This window comes from Elephas maximus, chromosome X (assembly GCF_024166365.1).
Source record: "Elephas maximus indicus isolate mEleMax1 chromosome X, mEleMax1 primary haplotype, whole genome shotgun sequence".
Taxonomy (NCBI): Eukaryota; Metazoa; Chordata; class Mammalia; order Proboscidea; family Elephantidae; genus Elephas; species Elephas maximus.
Genome location: NC_064846.1, coordinates 109,254,782 through 109,279,450, shown reverse-complemented (window position 1 = coordinate 109,279,450; position 24,669 = coordinate 109,254,782). Strand labels below are relative to the sequence as shown.

Sequence of the window (24,669 nt, the reverse complement as noted above, 5' to 3'; positions counted from 1 at the left end):
ATGTAAAATGGTACAACCACTTGGGAAATCTATCTGGCTTTATCTTGAACAGTTAGAAATAGAACTACCATACAACCCAGAAATCCCACTCCTCGGAATATACCCTAGAGATACAAGAGCCTTCATACAAACAGATATATGCACACCCATGTTTATTGCAGCTCTGTTTACAATAGCAAAAAGCTGGAAGCAACCAAGGTGTCCATCAACGGATGAATGGGTAAATAAATTGTGGTATATTCACACAATGGAATACTATGCATCGATAAAGAACAGTGAGGAATCTGTGAAACATTTCATAACATGGAGGAACCTGGAAGGCATTATGCTGAGCGAAATTAGTCAGAGGCAAAAGGAAAAATATTGTATAAGACCACTATTATAAAATCTTGAGAAATAGTAAACCTGAGAAGAACACATACTTTTGTGGTTACGAGTGGGGGAGGGAGGGAGGGTGGGAGAGGGTTTTTTATTGATTAATCAGTAGATAAGAACTGCTTTAGGTGAAGGGAAAGACAACACTCAATACATGGAAGGTCAGCTCAATTGGACTGGACCAAAAGCAAAGAAGTTTCCGGGATAAAATGAATGCTTCAAAGGTCAGCGGAGCAAGCGCGGGGGTCTGGGGAACATGGTTTGCGGGGACTTCTAAGTCAATTGGCAAAAGAATTCTATTATGAAATCATTCTGCATCCCACTTTGAAATGTGGCGTCTGGGGTCTTTAATGCTAACAAGCGGCCATCTAAGATGCATCAATTGGTCTCAACCCACCTGGAGCAAAGGAAAATGAAGAACACCAAGGCCACACGACAACTAAGAGCCCAAGAGACAGAAAGGGCCACATGAACCAGAGACCTACATCATCCTGAGACCAGAAGAACTAGTTGGTGCCCGGCTACAATCGATGACCGCCCTGACAGGGAGCACAGCAGAGGACCCCTGAGGGAGCGGGCGATCAGTGGGATACAGACCCCAAATTCTCATGAAAAGACCAAACTTAATGGTCTGACTGAGACTAGAGGAATCCCGGCGGCCATGGTCCCCAGACCTTCTGTTGGCACAGGACAGGAACCATCCCCGAAGACAACTCATCAGACATGAAAGGGACTGGTCAGCGGGTGGGAGAGAGACGCTGATGAAGAGTGAGCTAATTATATCAGGTGGACACTTGAGAGTGTGTTGGCAAGTCTTGTCTGGAGGGGGGATGGGAGGATAGAGAGAGAGGGAAGCCAGCAAAATTGTCAAGAAAGGAGAGACTGAAAGGGCTGACTGAAGAGGGGGAGAGCAAGTGGGAGTAGGGAGTGAGATGTATGTAAACTTATATGTGACAGACTGATTGGATTTGTAAACGTTCACTTGAAGCTCAATAAAAGTTATAAAAAAAAAAGTTGGTTCTCTGAAAGGATCAATAAAATCAACAAACCACTGGCCAAATTGACAAAAGAAAAACAGGAAAGGACACAAATAACCCAAGTAAGAAATGAAATGGGGGACTTTACAACATAGCCAACTGAAGAAAAAAGGATCATAACACAGTATTATGAAAAACTATATTCCAAAAAAATTGAAAATCTGGAGGAAATGGACAAATTTCTAGAAACACATTACTTACCCAAACTAACACAAAATGGTGTTGAAATCTGAAAAGACCTATAGCAAGAGATTGAAAAGGTAACACAAAACTACCAACAACAACAAAACCCTGGCCCAGATGGCTTTCCTGGAAAATTCTACCAAGCATTCAGAGAAGAGCTTACACCAGTACTACTCAAACTATTTCAGAACATAAAAAAGGAAGCAATACTTCTGAATTCATTCATGAAGCCAGCATAACCCTGATACCAAAACCAGGGAAAGACAGCACAAAAAAAGAAAGTTCCAGACCAATATTTCTCATGAATATACATGCAAAAATTCTTAACAAAATTCTAGCCAATAGAATTCAGGAACATATCAAAAAAATAATACACCATGACCAAGAGGGATTTATACCAGGTATGCAAGGGATGGTTCAACATTAGAAAATCAATCAATGTACTCCACCGCATAAATAAAAAGAATCACATGATCATCTCAATCAATGCGGAAAAGGCTTTCAACAAAATGCAACACCCATTCCTGATAAAAACTCTCTATAAAATAGGTATAGAAGGAAAATTTCTCATCATAATAAAGTGTATATATGCAAAACCAATAACCAATAACCAATATCATTCTTAATGGAGAGAGGTTGAAAACATTTCCCTTGGGAACAGGTACAAGACAGGGATGCCCTTTATCACCACTCCTATTTAACATTGTGTTGGAAGTCCTAGCTAGAGTAATAAGGCAAGAAACAGAAATAAAGGGCATCCAAATTGGTAATGAAGAAGTTAAACTCCCCCTATTTGTGTATGATGTGATACTATACATAGAAAAACCAAAAGACTCGATGAGAAAACCACAGGAATGAATCGAAAAATCGATCAGAGTAGCAGGATACAAGGTAAACATGCAAAGTGAGTTGGATTTCTATATACCAATAAAGAGAAAGATGAAAAGGAAATCAGGAAAACAAAACTTTATAATAGCTCATAAAAAAAATTACTTGGGAATAAATCTAACCAGGGATGTAAAAGATGTATACAAGGAAAACTACAAAACACTACTGCAAGAAACCAAAAGGGATCTACATAAATGGAAAAACTTACCAGGCTCATGGATAGGTAGATTCAACATTGTGAAAATGACAATCCTACCCAAAGCAATTTACAAATACAGTGCAATACTGATCCAAATACCAAAAACAACTTTATATGGGAAAGGAAGAAGCCCCAGATAAGTAAAGCACTATTGAAGAAGAAGAATAAAGTAGGCGGACTCACACTACCTGACCTCAGAACCTACTATACAGCTACAGTAGTCAAAACAGTCTGGTACTGGTACAACGACAGATACATTGACAGACGGAACAGAATTGAGAACCCAGATTTTACATCCATCCACCTATGGTCACCTGATCTTCAACAAGGGCCCAAAGTCCATCAAATGGGCAAAAGACAGCCTTTTTAACAAATGGTGCTGGCAAAAGTGGATGTCCATCTGCAGAAAAATGAAACAGGACCCATACTTCACACCATATACAAAAACTAACTCAAAATGGATCAAAGACCTAAATATAAACCCAAAACCCATGAAGTTCATAGAAGAAAAAACATGATCAAAGCTAGAGGCTCTAATACATGGCGTTAACAGGATACAAACCACAATCAACAACACACAAGCTCCAGAGGACAAGCCAGATAACAGGGATCTTCTAAAAATTAAACACTTACGCTCATCAAAGTACTTCAACAAAAGAGTAAAAACAGAACCTACAGACTGGGAAAAAAATTTTGGCTATTACAAATCAGCCAAAGGTCTAATCTCTAAAATCTACAAGAAAATCCAACACCTCTACAACAAAAAGACAATCCAATTAAAAAATGGGCAAAGGAAATGAACAGACACTTCATCAAAGAAGACATTCAAGCAGTCAACAGACACATGAGGAAATGTTCACGATCTCTAGCCATCAGAGAAATGCAAATCAAAACTGCAATGAGATTCAATCTCACCCCAGCATTACTGGCACAAATCAATAAAACAGGAAATAACAAATGTTGGAGAGGCTGCCGGGAGATTGGAACTCTTATGCACTGCTGCAGGGAATTAAAAATGATACAACCATTTTGGAAAATGATATGGAGCCTCCTTAGAAAGCTAGAAATAGAAATACCATATGATCCAGCAATCCTACTCCTAGGAATATATCCTAGAGAAATATGAGTCGTCACATGAATAGACACATTCATTGCAGCATTGTTCACAATGCAAAAAGATGGAACCAACTTAGATGCCCATCAACAGATGAATGCATAAACAAACTGTGGTACATACATACGATGCAATTTTATGGAACAATGATGAATCTGTGATGCATCTCATAATATGGATGAATCTGGAGGGCATTATGCTGAGAAATAAGTCTATCAAAAAAGGACAAATATTGTATGAGACCACTACTGTAAAAACTCATGACAATGCTTATATACATAAAGAAACAATCTTTGATGGTTACAAGGGAGGGGAGTGGTGGGGATGGAAAAATACTTAATAGACAATAGATAAGTGGAAAGTTTGGTGAAGGGGAAGACAGTACACAATACTGGGGAAGCCAGTACAACTTGTACAAGGCAAGGTCATGGTAGCTCCATAGATAGCTCCATAGATATATCCAAACTCCTTGAAGGACCGCATTGCTGGGCTGAGGGCTGTGGGGTCCATGGTCTTGGGGAACATCCAGCTGAGCTGGCATAACATAGTTTATAAAGAACATGCTCTACAGTCTTCTTTGGTGAGTAGCTTCTGGGGTCTTAAAAACCTATGAGTGGCCATCTAGGATACTCCACTGGTCTCAGCCTTCGGGAGCAAGGAATAATGAAGAAAACTAAAGATACAAGGGAAAGAACAGTCCAAAGGGCTAATGGACCACATCTACAAGGCCTCCACCAGACTGTGTCCAGCACAAATAGATGGTGCCCAGCTACTACCACTGACTGCTCTGACAGGGATCACTATTGAAGGTACTGGACACAGCTGGAGAAAAGCACAGAACAAAATTATAACTAAAAAAAGAATAGACCAGACGTACTGGCCTGACAGAGACTGGAGAAACCCTGAGAGTATGACCCCTGGACACCCTTTCAGCTCAGTAATGAGGTCATTCCTGAGGTTCACCCTTCAACCAAGATTGAACAGGCCCATGGAACAAAACAAGACTAAAGGGGCGCACCAGCCCTGGGGCAGGGACTGGAAGGCAGGAGGGAATAGGAAACCTGGTAATAGGGAACCCAGGGTTGATAAGGGAGAGTGTTGACTTGTCGTTGGGTTGTTAGCCAATGTTGTAGAACAATGTGTGTACAGTTTAATGAGAAACTAGTTTGTTCTGTAATGCTTCACCTAAAGTACAATTAAAAAAAAATACAAATACAAAATTTCCAGATTAAAAAAAGTGAAGAGACCACCTACAGAATGGGAGGTATATTTGGTAAACATGTATCTGAGAATGTTTTAATATATGAAGCACTACTACAACTCAACATCAAAAAGACAACCCAATTTAAAATGTGGCAAAGGACTTGAGTAGACAATTCTCTAAAGAAGATATACAAATGGCCAACAAAAGCACATGAAAAGATGATCAACACAGTGGTCATTAGGGAAATGCAAATCCAAATCACAATGCGATACCACCTCATACCCACTAAGATGGGTATTATCAGAAAAACGTCATATAACAAGTGTTGACAGGGATGCAGTGAATTTGGAACACTTCTGCATTGCTGGTGGGACTGTAAAATGGTGCAGCTACTTCAGAGGTTCCTTAAAAAGTTAAACATAAAATTATCACATGACTTACACTTCTGAGTACATCATACATACACAAAAGACATGAAAGCAGAGACAACCCATGAATGGATAAACAAAACACAGTACATGCACACAATGGAATATTATTCAGCCATAAAGAAAAATAAAATTCTGATACATGTGACAACACGTATGAACCCTGAAAACATTTTGCTGAGTAAAATAAGTCAGACATAAAAGAAGAAACATTGCATGACCCTACTTATATGAAATATCTAGAATAGGCAAATGCACAGAGACAAAACTCTGTTACTGGTTACCAGTGACTGAGGGGAGGAGGGAATAGGAGTTTGCTGAAGAGGTACTGAGTTTCTGTTTGGGGTGACTTAAAACTTTTAGAAATGAGTAGTGATGATGGTAGCGCAACATGGGGAAAGTAATAAATGTCACCGGATTGTACACTTAAAATTGTTATATGTATTTTTACCACAATAAAATCAAAACTTAAAAAAGTCCATCTTTCCATCCTTAGACCATTTTATACTAGAGATGGGGCAAATGAAACCCAGAGAAATATTCTTGAGTTCACTCAAAAAGTTAATGACAGAGCCAGGAAAGAACTTGGGTACCCTGACTTCGAGCCTAGTGTTTCTTTCTTTATACCAAGATGCCTCACCTGAAAGACCTATTTGATGGCTCCACACCACCTCACCCCTACACCCCAAGGGTCAAAGATGTTGGGTCTTACTTTGCAAGTGACTATTCACTTGACAGCTAATTAACCAGGTGCCAGACTCCTGGGGCACCATTTCAGCAGTCACAAAGGTGGCTGGAAAGATGTGAGCTACATCAGTGCGGTGGCCCCGGATGGTTAGTATCTGTCCATGGAAGAAAGCTGTGTGGACATCCACTTCATTGCCCATACCAAACAAGTGCCAGGCCACACGCTTTTGTGCACACATGCTCAGCTCTGGTAAGTTCCCAAAGACAAAGCCATTTATTGCTGCAAAAAAAAAAAAAATCCAAAGAAAATATCATAGTTAGCACACCTCACTTTCCCCAATGGGAGAAGCCTTATCATTTGACAATACTAAGACAACATTCAGTTGAGGTTTTAAAGAGCACACTGTACTGATCATATGTATTATCCCACTTAAATTTTATAAACTGTCCTGAAAAATAGGCAGATATCATTATTCTCATTCATAAAATGAGAAAACTGAGGCTCAAGAGGTGAAGTTACTTCCCAAGGCCATAGAGCTATTAAGTGGTAGAGCCAAGGTTCAGACCCAATAATCTAGGAAATCTCTCTAGGGTTTATTTTGCAGGCTATTCTTTCCTTTCAGGACTGTTTCCGTCTTGATATTTCCACTGGACAATTGTCAAGTTAGCTAAATATCATGAGTAATATAAGCAATTGGTATAAAACCCAAGAGAAATTTGAGGGTTCCAAGCCATCCTTACATCTTCCCTTTGAGTTTTCACCTCTCTTTTTTTTTTTATCAACTGTCTGGCTTTGAACCTACCTCTGCCACCAAAGGTAAGTAAATCACTCCCTTAATTAAACAAAAACAAAATCAACTTTTTTTTTTCTATTCCTAAAGGCTGTTCTCCACTCATGCTGCAGGGCTTTCATGGCTTTGGTTTGTTTTTAGTTTAAAATGGTCAGTTCTCTTATAGACATAAAGCAGCTTGGGTGACTTAGTCATGTTAACTTGAAGCAATGATTTTCCTCCAAAAAGTGGGCAATTCTGCCAGCTTGCATCATTTTTAAAAACAAAAAAATATTAATTATATCAGTGGACAGCCTTCTCCAAAGTAACTGTACTTACATTATATGACTTTGGAGTCAACAGCCTTGGCTATTCTACATTATGAGGCTGGGCAGCTTAATGGAAAAAGCACAGCCTATGCAGTTAGACATATAAGGGTTGGAATTTCAGCTGTGCCACTTATCTGCTGTTTAACCCTAGGAGCTTGTGTCCTCATAGGTAAGAGAGAGGAAAGCTACCTGCTACTCCTGGTCCTTGTGAGAATTAAAAAGAGCCAGGTATGTTAAAGCACCCACCAAATGCTAGGGCCAGAGAAGGCATTTAGTGTTCACTGTCATAGTGTGGCCACTTCCTCCCAGCTCACCATGCATCCTGTTGCTCTCCTGAAAGGCTTCATCTTCTCTGTCCACTGAGGCAGGGTCTGAGCAGTAAGTGGCAATGTTCTCATTGAGGTGCCAGCTAAGGTTCTCATCTACCACACTGAAGAGCAGGAAGAAATTATGGTCCACATCCAGCCGTCGAGGAGAGGAGTTCCCATCCAGGGCTCCTAGGACAAGTAAGAAAGGTGCCCTTGAGAACCTCCTTTCCATAGCAACAATAAGCTGCAGCGGTACTCAAAAGAAAGCAGTAGGAAGATATGGGAACTTAAGAGTCTGTCAGCAACAGAAAAGCAGATAGAGACTTTTTCTGCTAATTTTCATTTTCAGAATTCCCAGATAAAACCACTGATTCAGCTAAGCCTAGGGCTTAAAGGTGGAACCTAAAATAATTCCCTCTACCAACGCTGCCTATTCAACCTAGAATAAGGCCTTAACCCGATCACACTCCTGAAACACACACCCAGGTCTTCAAGCCTGACTATACCTTGAACATACCCTATTTCCAACCAGGCGCTCAATCCTCTCCAAACCCTGATGGCCTCACTTTCAATTCTATCCACACCTGAACTCTTATCACAGGCCTTACTTCAATGTTACCTGACCCTCATTATTACTAATTTGAGCTTTAACAATGAAATAAGGAAAGAGTAAGAAAGGATAAATTTTTTTTTCAGAAAAAATACCAAAATGGAAAAATAAAATAGTGGAAAGGGAGTTTGGAAGGGCTTGTTACTGCTAGTAAACCAGAATGCTGAATTAACACTCCTGGGGCTACTGTTGTCCAATATATAGGTGGTTAAATCACATCACTGGTTTCCACTGCATGTCCCAAACTAGATCTCTCAGTTTACTCTTAGGGCCTGTACCTCTTTTACAAGTAAGGAGGGGTCCAATGAGACCAGTTGCGATGTCTCGTGGAGCATCCACATGAGAATGATAGATCCAGGTGAGGCATGCTGGGTCAGCATCTGTGGGTGCATGGCTTTCTGGAATGGTCCAGTTGTAGATGTGGCTACCCCCAGGTGGAACAGAGTCATCAGCTTTCAGCCACCCAGAGGAGCCATCTGGGTATAGGGAGCCTAGAAAATGAAATTAGCACATGCCTTTTTTTTTTTTAGTTGCAGGGTCAATGAGAGGGAGCCTGGTAGATATATAAGCCAAGAGTAGACTGACATGTGGGGCACTTACGTCCAGTCTTGTGAAAGAGAGAATTATAAAGTCCAGCACAGTGCTCCTGGCAAATTGATAAGGGTACGGATGCAGGTAACATCTAGCCAAAGAACCTCATACCCCATGTCAACAGCGAGTGGAAAGGTAGCAGCCACTGGAGGGGGAGCTGTGGTCAGGCAAAGTGCTGCATGGCCTGATCTAGTACTGCCCGAGTACAAAGCTGGTGGCACAGAGACAAGGGAAAAAAGAGAATTCCCTTCCTTCAAGCACTCACTTTGGAAAACAGAAAGCAGACAATCATAGAATTTTAATTCGAGGGCAACTTAATGATCAGCTGGTCTACTTCCCCATTTTAAGGAAGAGAAAACTGAGGAAAAGTATCTTGCCTAATGTCATGTAGAGAGTTAACAGCCAAGCCAGAATCTTCAGATTTCCCTCTCTATTCCCCTCACTTGGAAACCCTGGTGGCGTAGTGGTTAAGAGCTATGGCTGCTGACCAAAAGGTCGGCAGTTCGAATCCACCAGGCCATCCTTGGAAACCCTATAGGGCAGTTTTACTCTGTCCTATAGGGTCGCTATGAGTCGGAACCAACTTGTTGGCAACGGGTTTGGTTTTGGTTTATTCTCTCACTCAATGTTGTCAGTATTTTAAGCCATGGGCCTGCGATAGTGGCAGATACAGATGAATAAACTGAACGTCCTTTTAAGAAAAAAATAGACCCTTCAGAAGACGGTGACATTAGATTAACACTCCCTTTTTTTTTTACATTCACAGTACACTCTTCTCTTTTCAAAGCGTATTCAAATATTTTATGGAAATGCCACCTCAAGACCCTTCTGATAAAAGGTAGATTGTATTGCCACATTCCTGATGAGAAATCTACGACCCAAAGAGGGGCAGTGACTTGCCCAAAGTCACATAGTGTATGAAGAGCAGAATTGATACCAGCACCCAGTCACGGTTTCTCTGAAAGAGTCCTTGCCATCTCAGATCAATAAGGGAGAAAAGATTGCCCTCTCTCCCAGCCCCTCTATCCCATATGGCAGCAGAAGAAAAGTGACATTTTTGTCGAGCAAGAGGAAGACAGATTGGGCTGGTTTACCTTCCGAGTCCTTCTCATAGAAAACACCATGGGGGTGGATGGTATAGGGACGAGTGGCAAAATTCTTCAGATGAATAAGGATGACATCCCCCACCTCAGCCTGTAGTACTGGCCCCAGGAAGCCCAACCAGGCTGGCTGAGCCACCTCGTCCATGTATGAGCTGTCCCTGTATTCCTTGTAGATGGTCTTCTGGTAGCTACTCCCTATTCGGTTCTTGTCAGACTTTAGGAAGCTTGAAGCCACTCTGGGAAAGAAGAAAAGAGAGAGTTACGTTTAGCCAAAATCTTTGAATCTCTGGAGGGTTCTTTTCCAGAGAAAGCTGACCAGAAAATGTCCATCTTTCTTTAGAGCACAGCAAGAGAACATGGGATTGTATTGATCAAAACATGAAAGCTTTAGGTTAGAGTCTGTTAGGCAATGGGAACCATTAATTGAAGCATATGAAATTGCTGATATTTGGTCAGCTTTAGCCAAAAAAAAAAAAAAGTAGTTTTACATGGTTCAACCAAATATATAGTAATGGGAAGGTGACCAACTGTGGAGTGAATCTTTAAGTGATTAACTCCCTGTTGATATGGCCTGACTTTTTTTAGTGCCATCCTGCTATATATGGGAGGTCTTATAAGCTCTGAAGCCAGGCTGCTTGAATTAAATGCCAATACTGGCACTTATGAATTCGCGGGACACTGAGCAAGTTACTTATATGCTCTGTGTAGTTTCCGCATCTATACGATGAAATAATCACATTACCAAGCTCAGAAAGTTGTTAATGGGAACTAAATGAATTAAAAGCTTAGAGCAGTGCCCAACCAAAAACCAAACCAAACCCAGTGCCGTCGAGTCAATTCCGACTCATAGCGACCCTATAAGACATAGTAGAACTGCCCTGTAGAGTTTTCTAGGATCGCCGGGCAGATTTGAACTGCCGACCCTTCGGTTAGCAGCCGTAGCACTTAGCCACTACGCCACCAGGGCTTTCAGAACAGTGCCCAGCACGTAGTAGAGCTCAATGAATGTTAACTATTACTTTAAAGCATTGGGAATGGGGGATAATGAAGTTTTCCCTCAAGGACACTTGGCATCCTCATTAAAAAAAAAAAAAGTTACTGTCCAGGCAATTCCAAAACTCATGGTTACTCCATGTGTTACAGAGTAGGACTGCTCCAAAGAATTTTCTTGGCTGCAATCTTCACAGAAGCAGATCACCAGGCCTTTCTTCCATGGTGTTGCTGGGTGGGTGTGAACTGCCAACGTTTATGTTAGTAATCAAAAACTATTTGTGACACCCAGGGACCTAATATATCTACATTACCCAGGTTCTTATCCTAGCTTTTCCATTTACTACCTGTGTTGCTTGGGCAAGTCACTTGACCTCCCTGAGACTCAGCTTTCTTGTCTGTAAAACAGGGACACTCATGCCTCTGAGAGCATTTTTTTAAGAATTAGATAAGACAAAGTATGTAAATTTCTAGTATAATGCCTGTCACAGAGTGTTATATAAATCATAGCTATTACTTCTATTTCCTTGATTCTAGGTCTTACCTTTTTTTCACATTTACACTTATCTGAAATAACTATGCATCTTATAAACACTGTATTTCATATATCTGTCCTTTTTTAAGTCCAACAACTGTTATTACATCAAAAATGTGAATTTCATCTTAGAATCAAGGTAATATGGAATTGTTATCTTTTAGGATTCTTAGCAGGCTGAGGCACATCAGTGTGAAAGAGCAGACTCCAGATGGGATGCTGGCTCCTGAGTCAATCACCTCTTTTCCCAGGAAACCCGCCACTGGGTGGAGGACCCAGAAAGCTCAAGATCTGGCTGCTATTACATCCTGAGAAAGGGTCCTCAAGAAGCTACCCCCTGCCCTCAAGGAAGAGTCTTCTGCCTCAACTCCAACTCTAATACCACAAGAGATGAAACCTACGTGTCATTGTCCAGAGGCTGGTTCTTGATGACGTTCCTTCCCTTGGGAGCATAGTTCCACTGCACATCCTGGATGCCCAGATAGTAGACTCGAGTGGCCCCATTAGTCAGTTGGGGCCACAATGGACACATAAATAGCAGAGCCCAGAGGAGATGTCCTGGCTCCATGGTCCACATTACTTTGGGAAACAGGCAAATGAATACCTGCTGGTATGGAAGAAAAGAACACAAGCTTTGCACGTGCCTGGAAAACTAAAGAGGGAAAGAAAGGAAGGGAAAGAGTCAAAGTAACTGAGAAAGCAGAAACCAATTTGCCCGGATTCTCTGCCTTACCTGATTCCTTTCAGTTCAACAAGCATTCACCGATATCTACACATTGGACTTTGTAGGGCAAAGTTAAAAAATCCCTTGTACTGATAATTATAATTCACTTCCTTTAGAAACAAAATTTGGTTCCAGTTCCTTCAGCAGTGTAAAAGAAGAATTTACTCTGGCCCAGGAACCAGGAAACAGGCACCAGAACCCTGACTGGGCCACTGATTCACTCAATGTCTGAAACAAGTCACAAATTCTCCCTATGCCTCTGTTTTCCCATAGGCAAAGGGGAGACTCATTTTTGCCACTTGCCATCTTCTGTGAATTGTGGTTAAAAACAAACGAAAATTTACCAAAAGACATTACTAGAAGGTTCATAAACACAAAATAGAAACTGTTTAAATGTCCATGAACACTAGAATGGAAAAAATTGCATTCCATTCATGCAATGGAATTCTACACATCGATGATAATGAACAAACCACAACTACACACAAAAATATGGGTGACTCTCAAACATAATGTTGCAGGAAACACACATACACACGCATGCACAAAAGGGTACATACTGTGTGATTTCATTTATGTAAAGTACAAAATCAAGTGAAACTAATCTATGCTGCTAGAAGTCAGGATAATGTTTTCCCTTGAGGGCAGTGGAGATCAGTGACTGGAAAAGTCAAGCAGGAAGGCTTCTAGGTCATGTTCTCTTCCTTCATCTATGTGTTGGTGACACAAGTGTGTTAAATTTGTGAAAAAACATTGAGCTATAAACTTAGAATTTGTGTTACACCTCAAAAGAAAAGTTAAAATGAAAAAAAAAATGAGAATATACAAGGAAGATGTTTTTAACTTCTCAGAAGAAAGGTTCTTTGCTGGCCCCCAAGGCTATGCACAAACCCACGTCACAGGTCACTATGAGTTGGGACCGACTCCTTGGCAATGGGTTTTTTAAATTCTAAATCAGAGGCAGTCCCAAGCCTCTAGCCTCTCATTCCAATGCATCAATCAGGAGATTAGACTTCTTGGAGATGGAATAAAGCCCTTAGTCATACCATACGCACCTACATCAAACCCTGAAACATAGGCAACGTCATATACATACACATACTTACATACACATAGCCTCACAGTCTTACCTAAAAATAGGGATGCATGCACTTGTATTCACACATAGAACCACACTGTCACAAAAATCCTTAGTAACTTTCATTATAATAGTATCAATATTTATTGGATGCTCATTGTGTTCCAGACACTGTTCTAAATGTTTTACATAGGTTAAATCATTTAATCCTAACCACTACCCTAGGAGGTAGATGTCCTTATTATCCCCATATTACAAAAGAAGAAACGACAGAACAGAGGTGTAAAGTAACTTTCCCATGGTCACCTGTTAACAGTCAGTAGAGCTGGGACTTGAAACCAAGCAGTATTCTCCGGAGTCTATGCTCTTAATCACCATGCTAGACTGCCTTCCACTGAAGCATACTTGCACACTAACATATATATATATACACACACACACACAGAACATATATATGCCCATAGCTGCAGCCATATCTGGGGAAAAAAAATCTTCCGAGACATTGAATCACGTGTGGTTATGATCACTTCTAGAAACGGACACAAATATTCACATAGGCAGAGACACACCTAATGTGTATGATGATGATGATGATAGCTCCCATTCATTGAGAGAATACTACATACTAAACACTATGTTAAGTGCTTTATATAAATTATTTCACTAAATCCTCATCCCAAGCACATGACATAGGGATAATAATAAAAAACAGAAAATTAAAGATATATACAGAAACACGTGTATAGGAAATCCCTGGATATTTACCCTGGCTAGGTGCAGATATTCACTCTGATTAAAAAACAGATCTGTAAACTTCCCTACAAACTCTCAGGCTCCTCCATACGCAGCAGTGGCCCAGTATCCAATGATATTGGGCAGAAAGCTCCCGATGTAGGACAGGACCGCTTTTGGGGTCCCTCTTTCCAAATCCTGGCTCTCCCACTGACCAGTTAGTTGTATGGCCTTGGGTAATACTTGACTACTGAAATCTGGAGTGGGGATAATAATATCAACTTTGGATAAATTAGCAAACCTACGTGAAAGGCCCGAGTACGATCAGTGCCTGGAACATAATAGACAGCAACTGCTGGTTTCCTTCCTTCCTTCCTCCTCCTGGCTACAGTTTGCTCATTTATCCTATCTCCCACACAACATACCTTCCATATTTATGCTCTAAAGCCTAACTTAAATCCCAAGTACTCCAGAAAACCCCCTCTAACATCTCCATCCTACTTTCTTCTTAAGGACTATTTGCTCTCTATAACACCCAAATGTATTAAGTCAGACTTTGTACTATTTTTACCTTTCTGTCTCATGAACTGCCTCATGAACTGTCTTTATTTTCCAGATTGGGTTCTAAACTCCTTTGAGGGTGGATATTATATCTTAGAGATCTTTGTGTATCTATTGCCAGACTTGGTGATGGGGTCCAGTAGGTGTTCCATAAACCACCAGTTGCTCATGGAGACGCCATGTGTGTCAGAGTAGAACTTCTCCATAGGTTTTCAATGGCTGATTTTTCAAAAGTAAATCAGCAGGCCTTTCTTTTGAGGTGCCTCTGGGTGGACTTAAACTGCCAACCTTTTGGTTAGCAGCTGAGCATGTAACCATTTGTGCTATCCAGGGACCCCTGTTCTGTAAACAATTACTGCTAAGGTAACATAAAGAGGCACAAACATACATTTTCCCACTAGTTGGCCCTAGTTCAAGTTCTGCCACTGGCTTAAATAGTGACTTTAGGCAAGTCACTTTACCTTAGTAAGCCTCAGTTTCTCCACCTGTAAAATAATGGAGCTTCTCAACCATTTTGGGGCCACAGATCTGTTTGGGAATCTAATGAAATACACAAATGCAGAACTACAAAAAAATGCTACATATAAAGAGCTCTAAAAGAGCCCTTCTAGCTGTCATATGTTGCCAATATTCACATTCATTGATGAAACACAGGCACAATCACATATACCTATATACAGTAGCACAGCAATAGCCACATTTTGGAACACTTCGCGGGAAGGATGTGTCCTTGGCTCAACGCAAGTCTGAATGCAACATGAAACTCCTTCAAACTACCATCTCAAAGAGGAGTCAGAAAGACAGTTATGCCTTGATCTCATTTTCCTAGAGAGAAAACTGTCCCAGGTAAGAACACTCCACAACTGAAGAAGCATACGGCAAAGGTGGAAATGTTCCTGGGAGAGACTAGTACAGATCTTCAGCATACAATGATAAGCATTCAAAGGTGGTGACTAATGACCCAAAGGGCTAGACAATAGAACCTAAGAAAAAATGCTACCTAGCATTTGCCTAGCACTTTCCATTTTACAGTGTATATTTCAAATCTGCCATCTTATATAATTCTCAAAACCTTGTAAGATAAGGATTGTTTTCCCCATTTTGTATCTAGGGCACAGGCTTTGGGATCAGACTACCTTAACAAATACTGGATCCACTTTTCCTAGCTGTGTGACTTGAGCAAATTGCTGCAATTCTCTAGTCACAGTGTCTTTATCTGTAAAGTGGAACTAATAGTAGTAGCTACCTTATAGAGTTGTTGTGAGGATTAAATTAATTAAGATCTGTAAGTACTTAAAACACATGTAAGTGCTGAAGTGCATAAGTAAGTGATCAAAAAGTATTAGTAGCCATTATTAATATAAATGAGGAAATAGGTTTAGAAATAAAGCTTTCTATTTTATGGTCACAAAACCTTGACATTTTATGGATACTCACAAGTTCCCATATACAGCGACACACCCCAGGCTGAGATTATACTCTCCTTGGAAACAACAAGGTATAGTGGGAAGAACCAGAACTTCTAGGTCAGACAAACCTAGGTTTGAGTAATGTTTTAAGCTGTGTTTAAATGAGATAATCTTATATAGTATATATGGGACTTAATAAATATTAGCTCTCCTTCCTTCTAATCATTGGCTTCCTTTCTTTCATCCACAAAGCTCAATTTGTTGTTGCTTTTATTATTGTTTTTAATTTGGTTTTGTCATACATTATAAAAGCAGAACAAAGGGATAGCCTATAGCATTCCTTTAGAATCACTGGGACATTGCATGGCAAAGTGGGGAGCGTTAAAACTGGAAAAAAATAGGATCACCTAACTTCTCTGAGCCTGTTTCTTCATCTTTTAAATGGGAATAATATCTGCTTTGGGCTCTCATCAGTTTGCTATAAAGATCAAATGAAGAGTTGAATGTGATCAAGTGAGATGTTGAATGTGAAGGCCCTGTGTAATTTTTTTTCACTTGGGTAGGGCTGTTTTCTCTTAGCTGAGAGTACAGAAAGAAGTCTTACAGGCAGTAGAGCAGATAGGGCTAACATAAGGGCCTGATCCAAAGCCAGGCTGAGGAGGGAAAAGAAAAGGACAAGGTAAAATGAAAAATAAAATAAGAAATGTGAGCAAGAGTCCTGGGAAAATGTACAAAAGAAGGCAGAAGAAAGAGTCACTCAAGGGAAGGGAAAGAGAAAGAGGGAAAATTCCTGGGCTACTTGGAATTAAGCATAGCTTAATTTTTAATTAAAAATACACTGAGACTTTGCTCCAACCTGGGAAGAAAGTCAACCAGCATCAAGTCAGGCCTCCTCTATCTTTACCGTACCTTCCTGTCATCTCAATGTCAATTGGGCCTAGGCCCCATTATCCATGACAATTTGCACCACTGTTTTTCCTAGAATTTGCAAGTTGTTCTTTTTATGTGCCAATGCTCTTATCCCTCCCTCCATCTCCCTTTTTGAGTAGAGCTGGACTTGCTCATCCTAGACAAATATCACTTACTCAACTGAACATGAGAACGCTGAACGATCCTTGGACCCCTGTCTCCAATCTCAGCAGCCTTCCTAACAACAACAACAAAAATGATTCACATTTTGGTCCTCTGTTTTCTTAGCTCTTTCAGGCTCTCCCCTCTGTGACTCAAAATAGTTCCCAGGTGGGTATTTTTTCACTTTCTGTGGGCATAGGCCTTTCTTTGGTGGGAGGGAAAATGGAGAGTGTGTTGACATCCCCAAAGGGTTCTGAAAACTACAAGTACAATTTAAATTCTTATTTAATCATTATCACTGTGTCCTAGCATGTGAGAGGTGGGGAAACTGAGATCCAAAGAGGAAGGGGACACACCTGAAGACCTGAGAGCTAGTACTATAACGTAAGGCTCTTGACCTCTCAGCCTGGCAATTGTGTCCAGCATAGTATCACCATATCATTCATGGGGCAAATAAGATTTCACCAAATATCTACATTCATAGTTAGCATACTGGCTGCCTTATTTCCTCACATCCCATTTGTGATATTATAGAAAGCATACCGAATTGAAATTAGTAGAACCCACTGCCGTCGAGTTGATTCCGACTCATAGCGACCTTATAGGATAGAGTAGAACTGCCTGATAGAGTTTCCAAGGAGCACCTGGCAGATTCAAACTGCCGACCTCTTGGTTAGCAGCCATAGCACTTAACCACTACGCCACCAGGGTTTCCATGACCTGGGTTCACATCCCATTTCTTGCTTGTGATCTTTCAACAAATCATTTTCACCTCTCTAAGCCTCAATTTTGTCATCTAAAAAATTGAAATATTTATTTCACAGAATTGTTTTAAGGCTCAAACAAAATAATGGATATTTGAGCTGGTATCAAAGAGTCTGACATGTAATAGATGCTCAGTAACAAAGAACAGAGTGAATTATAGATTCATACATCCACAAAAACCTTTAGAAATCATCATTCTTTAACCTCCTGATGTGACATATAGGAAACTGAGGCCAAAGAGGTGAAGGTGTTAGCTCAAAGTCATGTACCCTGTTACTGGCAAAGTCAGAATTTGAGCCTATGTTTTGTAAAGATTTCTGCTATTTTGACAATAAGAGTAAGAAATAATTCAGATGTTAAGCTGATAGTTTAGATCAGATATCATGGCACAATGGTTAAGAGCCACAGCTGCTAACAAAAGGTCAGTAGTTCAAACCCACCAGGGGCTCCTTGAAAACCCTATGGGGCAGCTCTACTCTGTCCTTTAGGGTCGCTATGAGTCGGAAGAGACTCGATGGCAAAGGGGTTTGGATGTGCCGATCTGGCTTTCAAAATATGAAACCAAGCTTGGTCATTTTAAAGTGTTCCAGCCTCCCATTTATGTGATCCTCAGATCCATTGCCTCAATAAACCCCCAAACCTGTGACAGAAAATGAGCAAGATGCTGTTGCAACAGGAAAATTTACTACTCTGTATAACTCCAAAATTGCTCCTGAAGGAGTTAAGCTGGTAGTGGTCCTAGGCACTTTGAGGAGAGAGATAAAAAAAAAGGCCCATAGTCTCCTTTAACTTCCCTGCACACCCAGCCAAACTTCCTCCAACTTTTCAGCCACTGACTTTCTCTCCCAGGAGCTTAGGATTCCCCTAAGCCTTGCTGAACAAAGGTTTTTGCAGAGGAAGGCAGGTGAGATAGCGTTTGGAAAGAGAGGAAAGAAAGTTTATGTTTGCTAGGGAAAACACTTCCATATTCATGTCAGTGGCCCAGTAATAATGAACTGCAGACCCCAATCTGAGCCTGCCAGGCTTGCTTAGTCAGTATCCTGGGTTACAGGGTATCTTAGTTATCTAGTACTGCTATACCAGAAATACTACAAGTGGATGGCTTTGCCAAAGAGAAATTTATTCTCTCACAGTCTAGGAGGCTAGAAGTCTAAATTCAGGGTAATAGCTCCAGGGGAAGGCTCTCTCTCTCTGTTGACTCTGAGGGAAGGTCCTAGTCCTCAATCTTCCCTGGACGAGGAGCTTCTCAGCACAGTAACCCCGGGTCCAAAGGACATGCTATTCTCCTGGCTCTTGTTTCTTGGTGGTATGAGGTCCCTCTGTCTCTCTGTTCAATTCTCTCTTTTATATCTCAAGAGATTGATTTAGGAAACAACCTAATCTTGTAGATTGAGTCCTACCTCATTAACCTAACTGCCTCTTATCCCACCTCATTAACATCATAGTGGTAGGATTTACAATGCACAGGAAAATCACATCAGATCACAGAATCATGAAGACCACACAATACTGGGAATCATGGCCTAGCCAATGTGACACATATTTTGGGGGGACACAATTCAATCCATGACACAGAGCCTTTTTCAGAAATTAAGTCAGGGGCTCCAATTTGGCAGGGTTTACTGTAGCGAACAGCGTATGTGCTTCGGTGGGTGGGGGAAGTATTGGATTCCCTCTTTCCCAGAAACTAAATTCCTGGAATGTCCTGTTCTGGGACAGTTTTGTACAAAACCTGGGATGTTTCTTTGACCATATTCAGGAGTTTTCCAAATCCCAGTTAGGATGTCAGGAGGAAATCCAAGGGAGTGGGATACATTTCTGTTACTGCAGCTTGCTAAGAGCTCTGGTGAAATAAATATTTAAGTGCTGAGCTGCTAACCAAAAGGTTGATGATCTGATTCAGTAAGGATCACGGTCTAGTAAACCTGTGGTGAAGTTCTACTCTGTCACATGGGGTCGCTCTGAGTTGAAAATGACTGGTGAGCACTCAACAACAGCTTGCTAGCTAGCCTCTGCTGAGAAGGTGAAGAAAACTCTCCCTCAGTGTGACCAGCCAAAGTTCATAGGCTGCTGCTGACAACACCGTTTAAGACAATGACCTTCTGTAGTTGTTACTACATGTGAGAAGAGCCCCCATTCCCACAAACTGTTTCTCTTCTTGTTCTGAAGCATAGTTGTCAGCCCTGCCTGTTATTCTGAGGTCATGGCTGCTTTATAATAAAAAAAAAAATAGAGAATGATAAAACTGGTAATGAAACAAAGAACTTTCTATATGCCAAACCCTATGTTAAACACTTTACATGCATTCTCTCATGTAAGCCTCAAGATTATCCTGTGGAATGGATACTTTAATTCCCCTATTTTACAACTGTGGAAAGCCAGAGAGGGGAAGTAACATGTTCAGGCAGGGAATTTTACTGGGCCAGTCTAGACTGTTAACCACCACAGTGTGCTGCTTCTGGAAGAAACGCATAGTCCTTTTTAAATGGGAGAAAGGAATTCACAATTATTCAGTGTCTACTGTTCAACAGTCATTGCTAGTTTTTCTTTTTTTAATATACATTAACTCGCATTGTTTACAATTCCCATCTGAGATTGGATGTAGCTAGGAGATAGCCAGATTAACAAAGATCGACAGCCTGAAAACTCTTAAACTTAGAAGAATTAGAAATATTAAAATAATAGTAATAAATAATAACAAAATGGGCAATAAAACTTCAGTGTGAAACTGGAGCCTGGATTTGTTTAAAGCCAAAGTAATTCCCTGCTGGAAACAGGGTAGTGAAAAAGAACTGACAAGCAATCTAGGTTCCAGCCCCACTCGCTCTGGTAGTAATAAGCTATGTGTCTTTGGCCCAGGTCCTTGTATTCTCTGGGCTTTAGTCTTTCCATCTGTATAATGAGGGCCTTTAAATATGGGCCCACCCAGCTCTATCAATTTGCATATCTATGATTCCATGAGGAAGCCAGATTCTAGATGTTAAGAGCAGAAGAAAAAGAGTTTTCAAAGATGCAAAGTATAAGGAGAAAAGGAGAGGGGATAATCTGTGGAGAAAAGGCTAAGAGTTTAATGCCTCTTCAGAAAGGATTTCAATTACCCACCATGTACAGGGATAGGAAGGGGACAGGTATGATGGCAGTTCTACTGCCTAGTAGTCTTACTTTGTGATGAGGAGATATTGGCTAGGAACAGATGATCTTCTCCAGGCAGGCTTGACACATTTTCCTCTCCTGGCTTTAAAGCATCTGGAGCAGGATCCAAGGAGGAAAATTTGCAGAAGACTGAGATGGTGGGACAAAGTCTGGGTCATAAACCACTGGAGGCGATTAAGGGTGACCAGATATTTATGAACTACAATCTGGACCAAGCCAAATAGAAACACCAGTGGGGAGAAGAGAGAAGCCGCCAGCCTCAGCTCCCTCAGAAGTGCCTAGCTATCATGGGAAGCTGGATCAGGCCACGGCAGCCCCTGGGGTTATCTGCCTCTTCCCCCACCCAGCACGGATATGGACCTTGGAACTAGAGAAGGAAGGTGGGGGCCAAACCCATTAAGCTGGGATCCAAGTCCAAATGCTGTAAAGCATTTATGACAGGGAGGAGAAGGATTAAGACCTCTGCTCTGACTCATGAAAGACAATAAGAAAAAGGAGGCATAGACCCACTTGAATCAACACAGTGAAGGCTGCAGGAGGTCAACTAGGCCAGGTTTCTGGGCTTGTATCCATTCAGCAGTGTCACTGAGAGGGCACATCAAACACCTGAGTGCTCACCTCTCCTTCCTACCCTGGGGACATTTCTGGGGACTAATCCCAGGGCTTAACCCTTCCCCCCTTGCCACCATATTTTAGGTTGATGCCTATTGGCAAACTTCTTCTATAAAAGTCCAGTTAGTAAATATTTTAGGCTTTTCAGAAGACACAATCTCTCTTATAACTACTTAACTCTGCCACTGGAGCACATTGGGTATGTCTAGGTTTCAATAAAACTTTCTTTACAAAACAGGTGGCAGGCCAGATTTGGCCCATGGCCATAATTTGCCAACCCCTGCTATAGACTTGGTAGTATTTGCAATATAACATCATGATTAAGAGTATGAAAACTGGAATCCTGGATTGAAATCCCAACTCTTCCACTTCCTGGTTGTGTAACTTTGGAAAAGTCACTAAACACAAAAAACACATTGCCATCAAGTCGATTCTGACTCATAGTGACCCTATAGGACAGAGTAGAATTGGCCCACAGGGTTTCCAGAGCTGAAATCTTTAAGGACACAGATTGCCACATCTTTCTCCCGAAGAGCGGCTGGTGGATTTGAACTGCCAATCTTTCAGTTAGCAGCTGAGCCCTTTAACGACTGTGCCACAAGGGCCCCTTGTAAAAGTCACTAAACTTCTCTAAACCTCGGTTTTCACCTATGTAAAATGGAGATAATAATAATACCTATTTCATAGGGCTATTGTGGCAACTGAAACAAGATTATACATATGAACGGTTTAGCACAGTGCCTGGCACATAGTAAAAACTCAAAAATGACAGTTATTATTTTTAATAATAAAGAAATCTTTATTTTTCTTCCTCATTCTTAAAAAATAAATTTTATTAATTCATGATGAAAAAGAACAATATTTCAAGAATCCTGGCTGAACCCTGGTGGCACAGTGGTTAAGAGCTCAGCTGCTAACCAAAAGGTCAGCAGTTCGAATCCACCACTCACTCCTTGGAAACGCTATGGGACAGTCCTGATCTGTCCTATAGGGTCACTATGAGTCAGAACTGACTCAACAGTAATGGGTTTGGTTTGGTTGTACGGTCTTGGACAAGTCATCTTGCCTTTCAGGGGCTCAGTTCCTTCACCTGCCACATGGAGATGATGGTCTAAAATTTGTAGTTTTAAAATTATTTTTGAAGCAGAACTCTTTACCTGAACAGAATCTTGTAGTAAACACCCAATTTCTATGAAAGGGGAAAGTGGAGCTATTCTAGGTAAAGCTGAGAGGGAGAAAGGAAATGGGAAGGGTTGAGGGGAAGTAGGGACCTGCCCCCTTAGTATGCCTGCCCTACCAGAAAATATGGTTAATTCTGAGGCACCAGCAAAGAACCCCCAGAGCACTAAGAGCAGGTTAGAGAAGCACAAGACTAGACTGTTCCTAAGGGAACTTAAAGTTTTAAGTTCTTTTATTAACCCATCCCTTCACTTATTCATTTACACAATCTATATATTTTTTATATTTTTAGGTTACCCATCTATGGACATCACAAGAGCATGACACAAGGGTGGCTTCAAAGATGAGTGGATCACAGAAACCCTCATGTCTAACCAGAGAAGAATGGGGTTTCAAATCAGAAAGACCAGGATTTGTACCCTGGCTGGCTCCTTCTGAGCTGTTTGACCTTGGGCAAGTCAGTTAACTTCTCTGAGCCTCTAAAACCTCATCAGCAAAATGGGAACTATACTACTTCCATGATTGGAATATTGTGAGAATTAATAAATTGGCGTGTGTGAACTCTTAGCACAGTGCTTAGCATGTTGTTCTTGTTAGGTGCCGTCCAGTTGGTTCCGACTCATAGTGACCCCTGTGTACAACAGAATGAACCACTGCCGGGTCCTGAGCCATCCTCACAATTGTTGCTGTTTGAGGTTATTGTTGCAGCCACTGTGTCAACCCATCTTGTCAAGGGTCTGCTGCTTTTTTTCCTGGCCCTTTACTTTACCACACATGATGTCCTTCCCCAGGGACTCGTCCCTCCTGATAACATGTCCAAAGTACATGAGACGAAGTCTCATCCTCGCTTCGACGGAGCATTCTGGCTGTACTTCTTCCAAGACAATTTTTTTCATTCTTCTGGCAGTTTATGGTATATTCAATATTCTTTGCCAACACCATAATTCAAAGGCATCAATTCTTCTTCAGTCTTCCTTACTCATTGTTCACTTTTCCCATGCATTTGAGGAAACTGAAAATACCATGGCTTGGATCAGGCTCCTTAGTCCTCAAAGTGACATCTTTGCTTCTTAACACTTAAAGAGGTCTTTTGCAGCAGATTTACCCAATGTAATGCATCTTTTGATTTCTTGACTGCTGCTTCCGTAGGTGTTGACTGTGGATCCAAGTAAAATGAAATCCTTCACAACTTTGATCTTTTCTCCATTTATGGTGATGATGCCTATTGGCCAAGTTGTGAGGATTTATGGTTTTCTTTATGTTGAGGTGTAATCCACACTGAAGGCTGTAGGCTTCGATCTTCCTCAGTAAGTGCTTCAAGCCGTCTTCGCTTTCAGCAAGCAAGGTTGTGTCATCTGCATATCGCAGGTTGTTAATGAGTTTTCCCCCCATCCGGATGCCCCATTTTTCTTCACATAGTCCAGCTTATCAGATTATTTGCTCAGCATACAGATTGAATAGGTATGGTGAAAGGATACAACCCTGACACACACCTTTCCTGACTTTATATCATGCAGCATCCCCTTGCTCTGTTCGAACGACTGCCTCTTGGTCTATGTACAGGTTCTGCATGAGCACAATCAAGTGTTCTGGAATTCTCATTGTTCACAATGTTATCCATAAATTGTTATGATCCGCACAGATGAATGCCATTGCACAGTCAATAAAACACAGGCAAACTTCTGGCACTTCATCCGTTTGTTGAAACGTCTCAGTGGGTATTCCATCAATTCCTGGAGCCTTGTTTTTCACTAATGCCTTCAGTGCACCTTGGACTTCTTCCTTCAGTACCACCAGTTCTCGATCATATGCTACCTCCTGAAATGGTTGAACACCGACAAGTTCTTTTACATATAGTGACTCTACATATTCCTTCTATCTTCCCTTGATGCCTTCTGTATCATTCAATATCTTGCCCACAGAATCCTTAAATATTGTAACCTTAGGCATGAATTTTTTCTTCAGTTCTTTCAGTTTGAGAAATGCCAAGCTTGTTCTTCCCTTTTAGTTTAATTTTCTAACTTCAGGTCTTTG

At 41.0% G+C, this 24,669-nt stretch overlaps 1 protein-coding gene across 6 annotated transcripts in view; it reads right to left on the bottom strand.

Moving 5' to 3' along the window:
* HEPH (hephaestin) overlaps positions 1 to 21,002 on the bottom strand; it is a 211,130-nt gene extending 190,128 nt beyond the window's left edge. For 5 of the 6 annotated variants that reach the window (XM_049872971.1, XM_049872970.1, XM_049872972.1 and 2 more), the window contains exons 1-5: positions 11,753 to 11,919; positions 9,818 to 10,062; positions 8,411 to 8,623; positions 7,529 to 7,711; positions 6,141 to 6,395 (exon numbers count right to left, since the gene is read on the bottom strand). In XM_049872971.1, coding sequence (XP_049728928.1) covers positions 6,141 to 6,395; positions 7,529 to 7,711; positions 8,411 to 8,623; positions 9,818 to 10,062; positions 11,753 to 11,919 — 1,063 coding nt within the window. Of the gene's footprint in view, positions 1 to 6,140; positions 6,396 to 7,528; positions 7,712 to 8,410; positions 8,624 to 9,817; positions 10,063 to 11,752; positions 11,931 to 17,698; positions 17,701 to 20,853 lie in introns of those variants that run through there. The other variant, XM_049872967.1, reaches the window with a different exon arrangement.
* Between the last annotated feature and the right edge of the window lie 3,667 nt (positions 21,003 to 24,669).